The following is an 18,224-nucleotide window of genomic DNA, read 5'->3' as shown; positions in this document are numbered from 1 at the left end:
CCTTTTTTTCTTGATGAGACTGGCTAATGGTTTATCAATTTTGTTTTTCTTCTCAAAGAACCATCTTTTAGTTTTATTGATCTTTGCTATCATTTCCTTCATTTCTTTTTCATTTATTTCTGATCTGGTATTTATGATTTCTTTCCTTCTGCTAACTTTGGGGGTTTTTTTGCTCTTCTTACTCTCATTGCTTTAGGTGTAAGGTTAGGTTGTTTATTTGAGATTTTTCTTGTTTCTTGAGGTAGGATTGTATTGCTCCAAACTTCCCTCCTAGAACTGCTTTTGTTGCATCCCATAGGTTTTGGGTCATTGTATTTTCATTGTCATTTGTTTCTAGGTATTTTTTGATTTCCTCTTTGATTTCTTCAGTGACCTCTTGGTTATTTAGTAGCATATTGTTTAGCCTCCGTGTGTTTGTATTTCTTTTTCCTGTAATTGATATCCAGTCTCATAGCGTTGTGGTCGGAAAAGATACTTGATACAATTTCAGTTTTCTTAAATTTACCAAGGCTTGATTTGTGACCCAAGATATGATCTATCCTGGAGAATGTTCCATAAGCACTTGAGAAGAAAGTGTATTCTGTTGTTTTGGGATGGAATATCCTATAAATATAAATTAAATCCATCTTGTTTAATGTGTCATTTAAAGCTTGTGTTTCCTTATTTTCATTTTGGATTTGTCCATTGGTGAAAGTGGGGTGTTAAAGTCCCCCACTATTATTGTGTCACTGTCGATTTCCCCTTTTATGGCTGTTAGCATTTGCCTTATGTATTGGGTGCATGAATATTTACAATTGTTATATCTTCTTCTTGGATTGATCCCTTGATCATTATGTAGTGTCCTTCCTTGTCTCTTTTAATAATCTTTATTTTAAAGTCTATTTTGTCTGTTATGAGAATTGCTACTCCAGCTTTCTTTTGATTTCCATTTGCATGGAATATCTTTTTCCATCCCCTCACTTTCAGTCTATATGTGTCCCTAGGTCTGAAGTGGGTTCTTGTAGACAGCATATATACGGGTCTTGTTTTTGTATCCATTCAGCCAGTCTATGTCTTTTGGTTGGAGCATTTATTTCATTTACATTTAAGGTAATTATCGATATATATGTTCCTATTACCGTTTTCTTAATTGTTTTGGGTTGTTATTGTAGGTCTTTTCCTTCTCTTGTGTTTCCTGCCTGGAGTTCTTTAGCATTTGTCGTAAAGCTGGTTTGGTGGTGCTGAATTCTCTTAGCTTTTGCTTGTCTGTAAAGGTTTTAATTTCTCCGTCGAATCTGAATGAGATCCTTTCTGGGTAGAGTAATCTTGGTTGTAGGTTTTTCCCTTTCATCCCTTGAAATATGTCCTGCCACACCCTTCTGGCTTGCATAGTTTCTGCTGAAAGATCAGCTGTTAACCTTGTGGGGATTCCCTTGTATGTTATTTGTTGCTTTTCCCTTGCTGCTTTTAATTTTTTTTTTTGTATTTAATTTTTGATAGTTTGATGAATATGTGTCTTGGCATGTTTCTTCTTGGATGTATCCTGATGGGACTCTCTGTGCTTCCTGGACTTAATTGACTATTTCCTTTCCCATATTAGGGAAGTTTTCAACTATAATCTCTTCAAATATTTTCTCAGTCCCTTTCTTTTTCTCTTCTTCTTCTAGGATCCCTATAATTCGAATGTTGGTGCATTTAATGTTGTCGCAGAGGTCTCTGAGACTGTCCTCAATTCTTTTCATTCTTTTTTCTTTATTCTGCTCTGCAGTAGTTATTTCCAGTATTTTATCTTCCAGGTCACTTATCCATTCTTCTGCCTCAGTTATTCTGCTATTGATTCCTTCTAGAGAATTTTTAATTTCATTTATTGTGTTGTTCATCATTGTTTGCTTGCTCTTTAGTTCTTCTAGGTCCTTGTTAAACATTTCTTGTATTGTCTCCATTCTATTTCCAAGATTTTGGATCATCTTTAGTATCATTATTCTGAATTCTTTTTCAGGTAGACTGCCTATTTCCTCTTCATTTATTTTTCCTGGTGGGTTTTTACCTTGCTCCTTCATCTGCTTTATATTCCTCTGTCTTCTCATTTTGTTTAACTTACTGTGTTTGGGGTCTCCTTTTCAGAGGCTGCAGGTTCGTAGTTGCCATTGTTTTTGGTGTCTGCCCCCAGTGGGTAAGGTTGGTTCAGTGGGTTGTGTAGGCTTCCTGGTGGAGGGGACTGGTGCCTGTGTTCTGGTGGATGAGGCTAGATCTTGTCTTTCTGATGGGCAGGACTGCGTCTGGTGGTGTGTTTTGGGGTGTCTGTCAACTTATTATGATTTTAGGCAGCCTCTCTGCTAATGGGTGGGGTTGTGTTCCTGTTTTGATAGTTGTTTGGCATGGGGTGTCCGGCACTGGAGCTTGCTGGTCGTTGAGTGGAGCTGGGTCTTAGTGTTGAGATGGAGATCTCTGGGAGAGCTCTCACCGATTGATACCACCAGGGAGGTCTGTGGTGGACCAGTGTCCTGAACTTGGCTCTCCCCCCTCAGAGGTTCACGCCTGACACCTGGCGGGAGCACCAAGACCCTGTCAGCCACACAGTATGTGTTAGGCGTTCCACCAGACTCTGGGAATACCAGCAGGGAACTGCTTCTGCCTTGCTGAAGACAGCTTTTTCTGAGACACAGCTGCCAGCAAACCAGAGGTCCTGCAGTGGGGCAGCCGTACATGTATGGGGCCAGAGGCTGGTTCTGGGGGCTCAGAGTCAGAGGACTGGAAGGGCAAGAGGAGAAAGAGGAAGAGGGAATTGGGAACTAGAAAGCTGGTGTGGAGAGGTAGAGCCAACCTCTTATTCTTGAAAGCAACTTTTAGATTAGGAATTATGTCTGTTTATACAGCATTACAACGTTATGCCCACATCTGTATTTGAGGATTTATATTGATTAATTATATATATTAAATTATTTATATAATTATATATAACAAGCAAAAAGAAGACTACTGTGAAGTATAGGAGGAATGATAACTTGTGAACTTGCCTTGTAAACAGTAAAACATACAAATGTTTGTTTTAAAAATGTCATTCTCTAAGTTATTTCTTTGACGAAAAGTTTGTTATGGCTTCTGTAGACTCCTAGAACAGTCCCAACTCCTCTGTACACTTAAGGCCTCCGTCTTCGATTTTGTACCTTACGTAACCACTCTCCTACTCCCGGACAACCAGTCTTGTCATTCACAGGTGCTCTTTGATGAGCATTACAACATCCCTTGTATAGGAATGTACATAAACCTTCTTTCTCCCAGTCCATAGGGGAAAAGTTGAAGGGCAGTAGTAGGAGTGAGGAAGCCGAGATGTTTTCTAATCCGAAGTCTAGTCCTCAAATTATGGTTTCAGTATTTGGTTTAAAATTGGGAATTCCCAGCTATTTAGGCATGTTTGTAATTTGAATATCATCACAAGAAAACATATTGCATGAACAGATAATTTGGGGGAGTACTGATATGGCTGCTCATTTTGTTGCTTTTGAGGTAATTAATCAAATGCTGACTCTGTAGGTTTACTGAAATCTGAGCATGATCTTTTATTCCTAAAATTCCTGAGTATTAGATAGAGATCAGAACATCAATTGACAAATTTGAATACGGCAAGAAACACCTTCTTAATAACATAGGGATTGCAGCTTTGCCCACCTGGTTTGTTAAGATGCCAAGTAGCATGTATTAATAGGCCTTGCCCTGTGAACCACAGGCAGAAACTGCTAGGAAAAGATTTTAAATGAGAACAGTGGAGACTGGTAGGAGTATTAAAAATGGTTTATCTTTTAAATGCTCTTGCTCTGTTGAAATATTATTTCTTTAGTCCTTTTCCAGCGAGGGTAGACACAGGTGTGATGTAAGGAAGAATCAGGAAAGTAGCCTCAAATCTCAAGAATCAGTCCAAAATCTTGGTTCTAACCTTGTCTGAGTTTTAACTTGAGTTGGAAGTGCTCTTAAAGGCCTCCACATTGAACTGGATCGAGTGGTCTTGTGGAAATGAACGCCTGTAACTTCCTGATGCCCAACATCTTCTTAACACCTTACTTCTCATTACTTACATGCCAGTGCTAATAGACACCCTTCCTGTTTACTTCCACTTTAACTTTTTCAAACTAGCCAGGCCCTTAACTTGTAAAAAATGCCAGTCATTTGTTTCTCTTGGGTTCCTCAACATAGAGTATGTTGGAAGGTCCAGCTTAGAACAGAAGTTTGTGTATTTTCAAGTCTTGGACAGCTTCTCAACATTTTCTCATCGTCATTTCAAGAAACAGTTCTTCTCTAATTTCTACTCAAAGAAAATTTAATTATATCTAGGTCTTTTAGAAAGTATTAGGGCAAACCAAATAAATACTAATGAAATAATAAAACATCCTCAGATGGAGGGGAAGGCCAGTTTTGTTTTGTTTATTTTAGTGAGAGAGAATTGGAGGAGATCTCAGAGATCCCAGTGACTTTATTATACATATAGATGCTGAGGCCCAGAGATGTAAAGTAATTTCTCCAAAGTAACACCACTATTTAGAGACAGAATCAGAACTAGAACACTTCCATTCTTGTTATAGGATGCACTTTGTGTAACTACCCTTTAAAACTTTCTCTCAATTGTTTTCTGAAACTAGGTGGCAGGATATAGATCAATAAAATACCATCACCAAAGGTGTATGTTCATAGTCATGAGGATTCTTTGGGTTACAAGTAGCAGAAACCAATAAGCAAACCAATCTAGCCCCAAAAGCGAGGGAGGTGAGAAAATTTAGAAAAAGATCCTGGAATAGTTCCCAGAATCTAAAGAAGAGTTGAATGAACGGCCAAGCCTAGGGAAAGATAGGAACCAAGCCATGGCTGGGCTTTCAGTAGGATGAGCCTATGTGGCTTCTCTTCAGAGTGCTGTTGTGACCATGTCCTTCTAGAGATTTCTGAGGTGGAGTGACTCTGGTATGGGTCCCTTAGTTTAAAATTCTGAGAGAGACAGACAGACAGAGAAACAGAGAAGAGACAAAAGCCGTTGCTCATGCTGTTCCCACCACCTTCGGTGCCCTTCTGCTTCACCTCCCAGTCTAAATCCTACCCATTTTTCCAGGTCCAGCACAAACATTGCTTTCTCCATCACAGCTCTTCGTAATCCCCAGCTAGACACATTCTCTTCGTGTCTGTGTGTTTTAATCCCAGTACTCTGTGTCTCTGTCAGTAGATTATAACCCTCATAAGCCATGGCAAATTCTGCGTAGTACAGTAGATCCCACAGCCTTTATAGAAGGACTGGCAGTCCTTCCAGTAGTTAAACTAAAAGGTAGGGAATCATAAAAATGATAATAGTATATATTCCTACTGCCTGAAACATTTTAAGACCCACAAATGTACATTTAGTCACCAGTGTACATGCAGGACAAGGCCTTTGCTTTCAGTATAGGGTGCTGACAAGCATCTGATTTCTCTTTCCTGTGAAAAGTAAACCCATAATTTAGTTTCGATTTTCAGTTTTGGTTTCTTTAAAAAGGAGCAAAAACTTAGACACTGCGAAACAGTATGAATGCAGAATCCTTCTAGACTTTTATGTTTCTCTTCTAATCTCTAGTTGTCTCTCCAGTACCTAATTTGACAGATTTTTAGCAACTTATCTTTATATCACATCTTACAAAGCATTAAACCTAGTTTTTGTAGAAACATCTCCCTCCCCCATACTCTTTTTTTTTTTTTTTTTTTCGGTATGCGGGCCTCTCACCGCTGCGGCCTCTCCCGTTGCGGAGCACAGGCTCCAGATGCGCAGGCTCAGTGGCCATGGCTCACGGGCCCAGCCGCTCCGCGGCATGTGAGATCTTCCCGGACCGGGGCACGAACCTGTGTCCCCTGCATCGGCAGGTGGACTCTCAACCACTGCGCCACCAGGGAAGCCCCCCCCATACTCTTAATTAATGGGATTATGTAATATATAATCAAATTGCATAATTACTAACAGAGTAAAACTAGCATAAACAAGTTCTGCATAGTTTGAGCAGAAGTGTGTGGGAGTAGTAGAGATTAACCTACTACCCACTAGTGTATAGTGAGCTGTGGGCATCTGTCGCCATAGTTAAGATGGGAACTGGCAGCCTTGGTAATCTAGAAGTGGGTTAAGTGGAGGTCTATCACAAGTGCTTCTCGTGTGTTAAAGTGATTTGTATGCCTATCTCATCATCCTACTAGACCAGAAGCTCCCAAAATGTGATCTGGAAACCACTGGGTAGAGGGGTCCTGGAGACCCTTTAAGGGGCCTGTGAAATCAAAGCTATTTTTGTAATAATACCAAGCCTTTTTTTGCCTTTTTCACTCTGATTTTCTAAACATTTTTCAGTTTTAGTTGCTAGTGTAATCAATATCAGTAGTAAACCCACATAAAAGGTTCTTCGGGGTTCCTCACTACTTTTCAGGCATATATGCCGCACGTTTGTGAATGGCTGCACCAGCCTCTACTGCTTGAGGGCAAGAGCCAAGTTTCATTTATCTTTGTTATTCCTGATGTGTTTTTGTATTATCTTTTACATAAAGGCACTTAGTAAATATTTGATAAATATATGAGCAATAAAAAGATTATTTTTCAAGTATTTACAGTCTTTCAAACTGGGCCAATGAAGTAGTCTTAAGTCACGATTCCTGTTTTAATGAATATGATCTGTAATTAACAGCAGTGGTGTGCAAGTGGGTGCTTTCAAATGCCTTAAAATGGGATATTTAATAGCTTTCCCCTGAAATCTTAAGCAATGTTTTGGAGAAGAAGAGAAGCATGGTTTCGTGGAAAGAATATGAAAACATGTTCCTGTGAGGCTTTAAAAAGTGTGTGACACCTTTAAATCTTGCTTAGGGGGCTGTATTATAAGTAAATTGGTTTTTAAAAAACTTACTTAGGAAGAGAGCAGGAATGGCAAAGAGTTAACAGAGATGTGGGGTTATTTAAGAGCAGCCAATTGGTAGAAGTTTTCATTGCTGCTGATGAAGACTTTTCCTTTCATTTGAGAAGCATTTGAAGGCTATTTTAGATTTGAAAAGGGGATGTGATGGACAGAAAATCATGGTTTGGGGAGGTGAATTTTACTGCTTTGTGTGAGTGAGCTTGATTGAAGAAGAGTGATGAGTGGTGGCCAAGTTGAAATGGGCAGGTGCTTTGGATGCTTTTAACCCTTTCAGGTATTATGTGTGGAACGTTGACAGCAGAAACCTTTAACTAGAAATTAAACTCATCCTGTCCACCAGGAGTAGGTACAGATGAATAAGTGGGGAACATTCACAGGTGGTGTTGAAAGGTAGCTTTCTAGTATTCAGCATTAGTAAACACCTGGATATGTAACTAAATTATTTTCAGAGACAGTATTCCAGATCTATTTTGTATTTCAAAAAGGATTAATTTATGTTTAAAAAGTGAACTTTTGGGGCTTCCCTGGTGGCACAGTGGTTGAGAGTCCGCCTGCCAATGCAGGGGACACAGGTTCGTGCCCCGGTCTGGGAAGATCCCACATGCCGCGGAGCGGCTGGGCCCCTGAGCCATGGCCGCTGAGCCTGCGCGTCCGGAGCCTGTGCTCCGCAACAGGAGAGGCCACAGCAGTGAGAGGCCCGCGTACTGGAAAAAAAAAAAAAAAAGTGAACTTTTCTCATGCGTTTAAGACATTATAGATTGGAATCTTTCCCAAATCTTGTTATTGTTATGGCAAGAGTTTTTCTAGATACAACTGTCAGCTTCAGTGGAGAGGCATGCTCAAATATAATACTTGGTTTTGCTTTTAGAAAATTCAAATTTTAATCTTATTAAATTCATTAATAAGAGGAAATTACTTTTAGATATTTAAACTTAAATTTAATATAAAATAATTGCAGCCTTATTATTATTTCCTTCCTGGCATATTTTGGTGTAAGGTAGACGTGCTTCTCATCATTGCTCTTTGCAGTCATCTGTCAGCCTCTAATTGAGGTTTGTTGCACATGTTACATTGAATTATTGAGTTACTGTGTGTATTAGTACTTAGGGGCTATAATAAGGAGTTCCTAGATTTTGGAGGCAAAATCGAGAAAGGTCACCATAAGAAAAATTTTCTAACATAAATCATGTGGGCATGGTTCTATCTGCATTCTGTGTTTTGGTCAACTTATCTGTTCCTCCAGTGAACTGTATGCTTCTTGAAGACAATACTGTATTTCAGTCATCTTCGATTCTGCAATGCCTAGATGGTTCCCTTCACATCGTAGGCATTTAGTTAATGTTTGTGGAATGCATGAGGTCATTCGCCCTGAAAAGATGGATCATAAATGCATTGCTGATGAGCCAGAGGAGTTCCTGAATCTCTTCCAGAAACCTGGGTGAACTCTCCTGGAAATACGACTGAACCATAACTGTTCCTAACCATAGTCATACATTTCCAGACTGCAGTAAAGCAGATACCATCGTGGGTCAGCCATACATGCATTATCAAATAGGATGAGGTCTTAAAGTGACTTGGTGCCTAGTAGGTATGCAGTAGGTGCTAACTTTTGTTTTCTCTTGAATTCTGTGTCAGGGTCACCATAAGAATTCTTACTAATGGTGGGAAAAATTGCCCTTCTGTTTGGACAGATATTCATAGCAGTTAAAGGTCTAGTTTAGACACATCATATTAATCATTTTGCTGGAAAATAGAAGTCAGAGCAACTGGCAGGCAGAACTGGTACACAGTATAACCCAACCAAGGACCTGCCTAGTTCCACAGTATTTTCTAAGCTAGCTGTACTAGTCACCGTGTATTCTAGAATTTTCTTTTTTGCACATATACGTGTGTGTGCCCATGCATGCATATACGTATGTGTATGAATTTTTGATTTAGTGCTTTAGGCTAGCTGTGTTTTCAGAACTTACTTCTCTCCCAAAGATGATATAGCTGCCACACCCTTCAAATTTTTACTTGATTTTTATGCCCTTTTAAGCCACTCTCTTTAGGAAGAGCTAAGTGTATAAAAGCTGTTATTGGCAAGGGGCAGCCCAATACATAAACCTGACAGAAGCCCAGTTTTTTACTAGCCAAGAATAAGGTTTTTCTCTATTCTGACCAATGATATTACCGTAAACTTAAAAATATTCCTTTTCTTTCCTTGATTTTTATTATTAACTATATTTGATTGTAATCATTGTTACCTTGGTTAGTATGTCAAAATACAGTCTTGAACGTGATAAATGTTATTTCTCAATACGTTTGTTAATTTTTGTCTTTCCATTCAAGATAAGCTTTCACTGGAAGGAATAGTGGTACAAAGAGCTGAATGCCGACCTGCTGCCAGTGAAAACTACATGAGATTAAAGAGGTTGGTGTTTTTTAACTTTAAAATAATACCTGCTATTTCTTTTTGGGGATTGAAATACATATATTAGATTGTCTATAGACTGCATGAAAACTATGGTTATTGTTGAAAGTGTTTTCTTCAAAGGTTGTTTGGTTTTAAAACCAAGTAAGAACAAACTTCCAGTTATAAGATAAATGTCATGAGGATGTCATGTGCAACATGGTTACTGTAGTTAATAATACTTTATTGCACATTTGAAAGTTTACTGAGGGAATACATCCGGAAAGTTCTTATCCCAAGACAAAAAAAAAATTTTAACTATTACCTATGCTGGTGGAAGTTAACTAGACTTATTGTGGTGATCATTTCCCAAAGTATACAGTTATTGAATTGTTTTCTTGTACACCTGAAACTAATATAATGTTGTATGTCAGTTATACCTCAGTTTTTTAAAAACTCAAGAGTTTCTTTGGCAAAAGAACTTTCAGAACCTGGGCTGTTAATTTGGCGTATATTAAGCTACTGTGTTAATATAACCTGGAATCAAATTTTTTAAATGTCTTTTTCTAGTTGTCCTTATAAATCTTGATTCTCCAAAGACATGTAATAAGATCTTTGTACTATTTTATTTTCAAGGGCTATAATTTTCCCATGATGAATATTGTATCTAAAATACTGTACATTAAAAAGCAAGTATAGTTAGTTGCTAGAATACCATCCTTTTCTCTTAATCTACAAAGAACTTTTTAGAAACTTATGACTTTGTTAGAGATTTTGCTTAGGGGTCCTTCCTCCCCACTTTAGTACGTGGTTAACCTTTTGTAATTAATATTTAAAGATTATGATCGTGAATTCTTGATACTTCAAACTTTGTGACTTTGAAAGAGTCAACAGTTTTTTAAACCCGGAAGAAATGTATTTATTGTACTTGCTTTATAGTTTATATTGAATGTATTTCAACCCCATGTAGTTTAGAATTACATATTTTTTCATTTACCCAGCACTTACTACGTGAAATAGTAGTGAACAAAACAAATAAAAATCTCTACCCTCATGGAACTTACATTTTAGAAGATTGTAGCTGCTCAGAACTGGTAGTTGGGAGGACACTTCCAAGTGACAGCAGCAGCCCTTATGGATATCCAAACTGGCTGAGCTGGATCAGCTCTCAGTTTCACATTTAAAAATTTTTTCCCCTTTTCTCAATTAGATTGGAAGTCTGTCTCCTGGGAATGAAACAAAGAGACTGGCTTTGTCCAATAATCCCTCTAATTTCAGTGCCTCCCCAGGGCAAGTAAAAGGATGACAATCAAAATGAAAAATTTTTATAACAGTAAATAACTTTGGAACACAGGCAGATGCGTCTCTGTTTCGGGCCTATAAAGTTTATTATATAATACAAGTCTTCTTGAGAATTTTTCTTCAAATAACTACTGAAATTGGAAAATGCAAAATCTGATTACTCTGCTGCTTGCCAAGATATTTTTCTGTGGTCTTAATTTTCTTTAAAAGTTTCTAAAAATTTCTGATGATGAGATCAGGCAAGTCACCTGCTGTGTTTATGAAATGGCTGTTTTTTCCTTACCAAAAAAGACATTACAATTGTTTAGCCTTTTGGAGTATGCTAAAAGACCAGCCATTATATATTTCAGTTACTTCAGTGACTCGAGGAAACAGGGTGATTCAGGAGATGATAATTATGTGAGTTAGATGCTATATGACATAAGTCTTGAAGGCTGAGATTTTTTTTGACCAAGTGGAAAAAGACATGAGTAAGAACACTTTCTACACAGAGAGACATGTAGGTACAGAGACCCGGGGAAGGCATCAGGGACCTGTGTGTAGTTCTGCAAGCCTGGAACGCAGGGTTCATTTGGGGCAGAACAAGCAGAAGCTTCAGCCCTTTTTTGAACTGTGAACTTAAATACCCAAAAGCCTGGTTGGATGTCCAGTAGACATTTCAAATATGTCAAAACCTGAACTCCCAGTCTCGCCCCTCAAACCTGCTCCACCAGCATTCGTTCTCATCTGAGCTCATGCGAACTCTGTCCTCCCATTTTTCTTAACCCATAAACCTTGGTTGCATTCTTGACTCCTCTCTCACACCCCACATCCAGTGTGTCAGAAAAATCTTACTGACTGTACCTTCAAAATATTATACATCTGCAGTCTGACCATTTCTCACCACCCACATGATCTGCCATTGTTTCTCACCTGGATCACGGCGGTAGCCTCCTAGCAGAGTTCCTGCTTCTACCCTTGCCCCACTGGAGTCTATTGTCAGCACAGTAGCCAGAGCAGTTCTTTTAAAACCTGTCAAGTTGTGCCGTTCCTCTGCTCACATGTCACTTCCAGTGTTTCCTGTATTACTCAGAATAAAATCCAAGTCCTTATAATTGTATACAGGGACCTACATGATCTCCCTACCGTTCTCTTCCCCTTCTCCCCATTCAAACTTCCTGCTTCCCTCCCCCTCACTCACTCTGCTCCATCCACACTGATCTCGTAACAGTCCACGAGCACAGGCACAGTTCCATATGAGGGTCTTTGCACTGGATGTTCTTTCCTACCTGGAACACGCTTTCTCCAGACAGCTGCATGGCTCACCTCGCCTCTTTCAATTCTCTCCTCAAATTCTACTTTTTCAATAAGGTGTACCCTGACCACCTTATTTCCTTCTATGCTTGTATTTTTTTCAATAGCACATATCACCTAATGTAATTTATTTACCATATTTATTACCAGCTTTGCCCTAGTGCAGTTTAAGCTCCCATAGTTTGTTTTTTGTTTTGTTTTGTCTGTATGTGCACCTACTTTGTTCACTGATACACACACGCATACCCCCAAGTGTCTAGAATAGTTCATGACATGTAGCAGGTAGTCAGGAAATATTTGTGGTTTTTTGTGTGCTTTTTTTTGGTTTTGTTTTTATTTAATTAATGGCTGCGTTGGGTCTTCAATGCTGCGTGCAGGCTTTCTCTAGTTGAGGTGAGCGGGGGCTACTCATTGCAGTGGCTTCTCTTGTTGCGGAGCACAGGCTCTAGGCATGCAGGCTTCAGTAGTTATGACATGTGGGCTCAGTAGTCGTGGCTCACGGGCTCTAGAGCTCAGGCTCAGTAGTTGTGGCACACGGGCTTAGTTGCTCCGCAGCATGTGGGATCTTCCCAGACCAGGGCTTGAATCCGTGTCCCCTGCATTGGCAGGCGGATTCTTAACCACTGCGCCACCAGGGAAGTCCTAGGAAATATTTGTTGAGTGAATGAATGGCAGGACAAAGGTTGAAATGTTAGTCTCATATGCTTGTTAAATTACTTGTTGAAAGGTCTTACATGCTGTGGTGAGAAATTTGGACTTTGTGTGCTTTTACTATTAGGGAGGCACTGAAGGATTTTAAGCTGATGGAAAGCGAAGGGATTTGTGTGTTACAAGAGTCATTCTGGCCATAGTACAGAGATTGAAACCAGGGAGATAAATTAGAGGCTGACGTAATAGCCCAGGTACAAAATGTCAGAATGACTAAACAAGGTGGTTAGGCAGAAGGGAGATGAGAAACTAGGTTCTGAGGATATTTGGAGGTAGAGTTTGTGCGACTTGATAAACTCATCTCAAACTTCCATGGTTGGGCTTCCCTGGTGGTGCAGTGGTTAAGAATCCGCCTGCCAATGCAGGGTACCTGGGTTCGAGCCCTGGTCCTGGAAGATCCCACATGCTGCAGAGCAACTAAACCCGAGTGCCACAACTACTGAGCCTGCGCTCTAGAGCCCGTGAGCTACAACTACTGAAGCCTGCGTGCCACAGCTACTGAAGCTCGTGTGCCTAGAGCCCGTGCTCCTCAACAAGAGAAGCCACCACAATGGGAAACCCGTGCACCGCAACAGAAAGTAGCCCACGCTCCTCACAACTAGAGAAAGCCCGCGCGCAGCAACGAAGACCCAATGCAGCCGTAAATAAATAAATAGATAGATAGATAAATAATTTAATTAAAACTTCCATAGTTGTGGGACAGGGGATTTCTCTAGGACCAGACTGATGGTGGTGGCTCTTGTGTTGTGGCCTAGATACGCGTCCTGCTGTGAGTCTCAGACTGGCTCCGTACCATCCTGTGCAATGCATTGACAAGTCAGAGGGATAAAGAAGTCCTTACAGTTTAATTTAAATCCTGGTTGACAATTTACATAAAAACTTAAAGAAGCAGGAAGTACTTAAACTTCAAGAAGCGTAACAATGGGTAAATTCTCAAAATAGGAAAGTAATCTAAGTCATAAGTTGTATCTCATGTGTTTTGTTTATCATTATTCAACATTTTCCAATGTCTGCTGTGATCTCTAAGGTAAGATTCAGTTTTAGAAAAATCACTAGATACTGTTCTTGCTCTAGAGAGCTTTTAGTCTTTGAACCTCAAGAAAACACACACAGAGGATTATTTAAAAATATTTATTGACAGTGTAGTGGGGGAGGAATAGAAATGTTGTGGTGCTATTGATGTAAAGTGGAAAGACAGATTTTCAGATGTGGGTGGGTGATCTCAAAGTGGAAGTGTTTGAGAACAGAATTGGCAATTCAATATTTCAGATATCCTGTACCTAGATATTTCATACACAGGCTCAAAGTTTTTCAGGGCCTTCTTCTTCTTTTAATTAATTTTTTTGTTGTTGATTTACAGTGGTGTATTAGTTTCTGCTATACAGCAAAGTGTATCAGTTATACATATACATGTATCTACTCTTTTTTAGATTCTTTTCCCATATAGATCACTACAGAGTATTGAGTAGAGTTCTCTGTGCTATATATATATAGTAGGTCCTTATTAGTATTCTATTTTATATATAGTAGTGTGCATATGTCAATCCCAGTCTCCCAATTTATCCCTCCCTTTCCTCTTCCCCTTTGGTAACCGTAAGTTTGTTTTCTACATCTGTGACTATTTCTGTCTTGTAAATAAGCTCATTTGTACCATTTTTTTAGATTCCACATATAAGCGATATCATATGATATTTGTCTTTCTCTGACTGACTTCACTCAGTATGACAATCTCTGGGTCCATCCATGTCCCTGTAAATGGCATTATTTTATTCTTTTTTATGGCTGAGTAATATTCTGTTGTATATATGTACCACATCTTCTTTATCCATTCATCCATTGATGGACATTTAGGTTGCTTCCATGTCCTGGCTATTGTAAATGGAGCTGCAATGAACATTGGCGTACATGTATCTTTTCAGATTATGGTTTTCTCCCGATATATGCCCAGGAGTGGGATTGCTGGATCATATGGTAGCTCTATTTTTAGTTTTTTAAGGAACCTCCATACTGTTCTCCATAGTGGCTGTGCCAGTTTACATTCCCACCAACAGTGTAGGGGGGTTCCCTTTTCTCCATACCCTCCCTAGCGTTTATTGGTTGTAGACTTTTTGATGATGGCCATTCTGACCAGTGTGAGGTGATACCTCATTGTAGTTTTGATTTGCATTTCTCTAATAATTAGTGATGTTGAGCATCTTTTCATGACCTTTTTGGTCATCTGTATGTTCCCTTTGGAGAAACGTCTATTTAGATCTTCCATCAGGGACGTCTTCTGACTGCCTACTCTTTAATGACATTCAGGGTTTTTTTGATAATCTGGCTCTTGTCTCACTTCCTGGCTTCATTTTCGGCTCTTCTCCTTTACATAGATGTCCGATAGTTATATCACACTACAAGTTGTTTTCCCAGATGTACTAGGCACTTGTACATCTTATGGCTGTGTGATATGTTGCATCCTTTATCTGGAAGACCTTAACTACCTTCTGCTAAGGGCCTTTAAAACCAACCCAAGTGTCGCTTACTCACAGAAACCTTCTCATATCTTCCACTCCCCACTCCAGTCAGGATCTGCCTCCCCTGCGCCTTTCCTATGTTCCCACATACTGTTCTTCTTTAATGGTATATATAAATGTCTATGTTTTCTACTACTTAGGTGTACATAGTTGCATCTTCTACAAGATTATAAACTTCATAAGAGCAGGAACTGTGAGTTTTATTTTTCTTCCTTTCTTTTCCGTTTTTCCTTCCTCCTTTCCTTTTTGTATCTCAGCACTTGGCATAGCACATTACAAATATATAAATATCCAGAAGTATCTGTTGGGTTGAAATTGATTGAAATAGAAATGAATGGCAAAACTAGGTACGGAAACATGGAAATCAGCAGCACTCAGCTGCTTTGATTTTTTTTTTTTTTTTTTTACTCAGAGCTACACTTGAAACCTGGACTTGATTTTTCAGTTCATTTACATGTGCATGTGTGTGCACGTACATACACACACACATCTTGCTTTGAGAAGAAAGTGATTGTAAAACAAATACAGAAACATTTCGTCAACAACGAAAAAGGTTTTCAAAGTATAAAATAAGAATTGAATAGACTTCCATTTACAGAGGACTAGAAAAGAAAGCCTTTGTATCAAAGACCTTTCTTTCCTTGACTTAATTGAGTGAGGTTTTTTCCTGAAATCAGTGAGATTTTACTATATTATATTTTAGCAAATAGCAGCTGAACTATACTCCTAGTAATGTAAATGGGTATATACAAAGTGTATTTTATATAATACTCTCTAAGAACGATGTGTTGCTTTGGTGGGAATTTAATTTTAGTAGTAGATTCTTATTACAGCTCTCTGTTATTAAAATTTAGCTGATAAATTAGCCAAATGTTATGAGAATTATAACTCCCATATTCATCAAATGTAAGTAAGATTCTGTTAGTTTGTAAGAGTCTGTCATTCATTTAAATGAAGGTGGAAATTAGTATTGCAGTAAACCCAAGAAATATGTAAACCTTTGAATCAGTGAAATTTAAGCCAAGAAAGAAATGAATCCTGAGCTATAATTTTCTTCTGTCCAAACCCATCACATATATAAAATTTTACAAAAATCCATTTAGCCACGCAAGAAAATCTAAAAATCAAATGGGAAAAAAAAAATTTCCAATGCTTCTAGTACTTTCTCTTTATCTGACATAAATTTGGATGGATTTGAATGATATTTTATTAGGAGGAAATTTATTTTGAATTGCTAAATGTAAATATATTTAAAATAGCTCATATCTGATGTATTATGTAATTAAAATTTAATTTGTATTGTTTCATTAAGTGTAACTTTACTAATCATCTTGAGTTTTTCCTTAATAGTCAAATGATAAATTATGTAATCAACCTATTTATAATTCATATTGTACATTTTTAAATGTAAAGGGACATAAATATAAGACAATCATCCTAACGTGTTTTCGTGTAGGAAATCCTAGTAATAGGAAAATATATGGCTTTTTAACTTCTGCATGTTTTTGTCACTAAGTCATCTAAAAATATTTGTCTCAAAAATTTTTATTTTTAGTTCTTTCAGTGTTTGTGGGTTTTCTTCAAAAACCTAATAAGAAAAGCTTTTCCCGTTGGGAACAGAACATTGGCTGTAGATGGGTGGAGAAAAGAAAAAGCAGGATTTTTTTCTATTCTAAGACACCAGACAGAGGAAGCAAGTTGTGATTCATATTCTCTCCTGGGGAGAAGTTACCTTGCTGTACCTGCCTAGATTCCTGATGCTTCATATTATGGTAAAAGATGTCTTAGAACGTCTTATTGTAAGGGAAGTGGAAAGGACCCTCTCACTCAGTAGCTCTTTCCGTAATTTGTGGGTGATGTGATTCATGCCCAGAGAAGTTTCTGCAAATAAAATTTTTGCTTAATGCAATAACAGCACTGAAGCATTTTCTTTTCACCATATTTAAACTAGTTTTTGAATATATTTAGTCCTTGTAATTTTTATTTTTCTTCATATATAAATTACATAAAGAATATTTTATAAATGATATTTCTTATATATTAGGATGATTATCTTATAGCTATGTCCCTTTATATTTAAAAAAGTACAAAATGAGTTGTAAATAGGGTAATTATATAATTTATCATTTAAAACAGGATACTTTTAAGAATGAAAGTAGGCCTAACCTGAGAGCCACACTGAGACAGCAGTGTAAACTGTCCCACATAAACTGCGATGTAAGATCACCCTTATTGTGAATAGCCTGGATATATTAAAATGCTGACTTTAAAATGAGAACTTAAAGAGTCAAATAATGAAAGTTCTGGCAGTTAGGAAACATATATCAGAAAATCTAGAATAGAAACTGCTATGGCTGAACATAAACTGTTGTGTGAGTCCCAGTAGCCACCCAAATCTGGGCATATGACAGTGCGATGTGAACGTTTAAATGTATATTTGTATAATCTTAATGTAAATTTGTAGATAAAGTTTATTAAACAGCAAAATGAATAATAAACTAAACTTAGCTTTACAGAAAATCAGTTTTCTGTTAATCCTAAATAAAAGGTGAGGTTATAGAAGCAACTCAGGGTTCAATAAAGATAATTTTATGACCAGGGAAATACAGTATTGGATTTTAGCTTTCTGGTGATCTTATTTGAAACAGATTTTATTGAACAGAGTTTTTGGTGAATGTTGAGGTTAATGGTTAATGTACTTGTATTAATTAGATGCTTTCATTTGTAAGTGTCAGAAAACCCAGGGCAAACTGGCTTAAAAATAAAAGGAATTTGTTGACTCCCGTAAATTGAATCCAGTGGTATTGTGGGCTTTAGCCGTGGCTGTACCTAGGAGTTCTCAGCGTCCTTAGTGTTCGAGCTGTTTTGAATTTTCTGGGGTCTGTCTGTCTCCAGCTCGCCTGTTTTCAGACGGGCTTTTCTCCCGGTAGCAAGAGGGCTACTTGCAGCTCCCAGGATTGTCTGCCTCATTCTTTATACGGGGCCTTGGGAGTTAAGTGACCTTGTCTTCAACCAACCATTAAACAGAACCCTTCACTTCCTTCTGTGGGCCAACATGGGTTCTGAATTTATTTCAGAAACCAATAAATGTGTTAATGAAGGTGGGAAGTGTGCACTAATGCTTAGGGCCCACCT

At 38.2% G+C, this 18,224-nt stretch overlaps 1 protein-coding gene across 1 annotated transcript in view; it reads left to right on the top strand.

The window, feature by feature from the left end:
- GTF2F2 (general transcription factor IIF subunit 2) overlaps window positions 1-18,224 on the top strand; it is a 152,262-nt gene that overhangs the window by 71,285 nt on the left and 62,753 nt on the right. The window contains exon 5 of the mRNA XM_059995476.1: window positions 9,213-9,294. Within this exon, the coding sequence (XP_059851459.1) occupies window positions 9,213-9,294 (82 nt within the window). The remainder of the gene's footprint in view (window positions 1-9,212; window positions 9,295-18,224) is intronic.

This window comes from Delphinus delphis, chromosome 18 (genome assembly GCF_949987515.2).
Source record: "Delphinus delphis chromosome 18, mDelDel1.2, whole genome shotgun sequence".
Lineage (NCBI taxonomy): Eukaryota > Metazoa > Chordata > Mammalia > Artiodactyla > Delphinidae > Delphinus > Delphinus delphis.
This window is presented reverse-complemented; position numbering and strand designations above follow the sequence as displayed.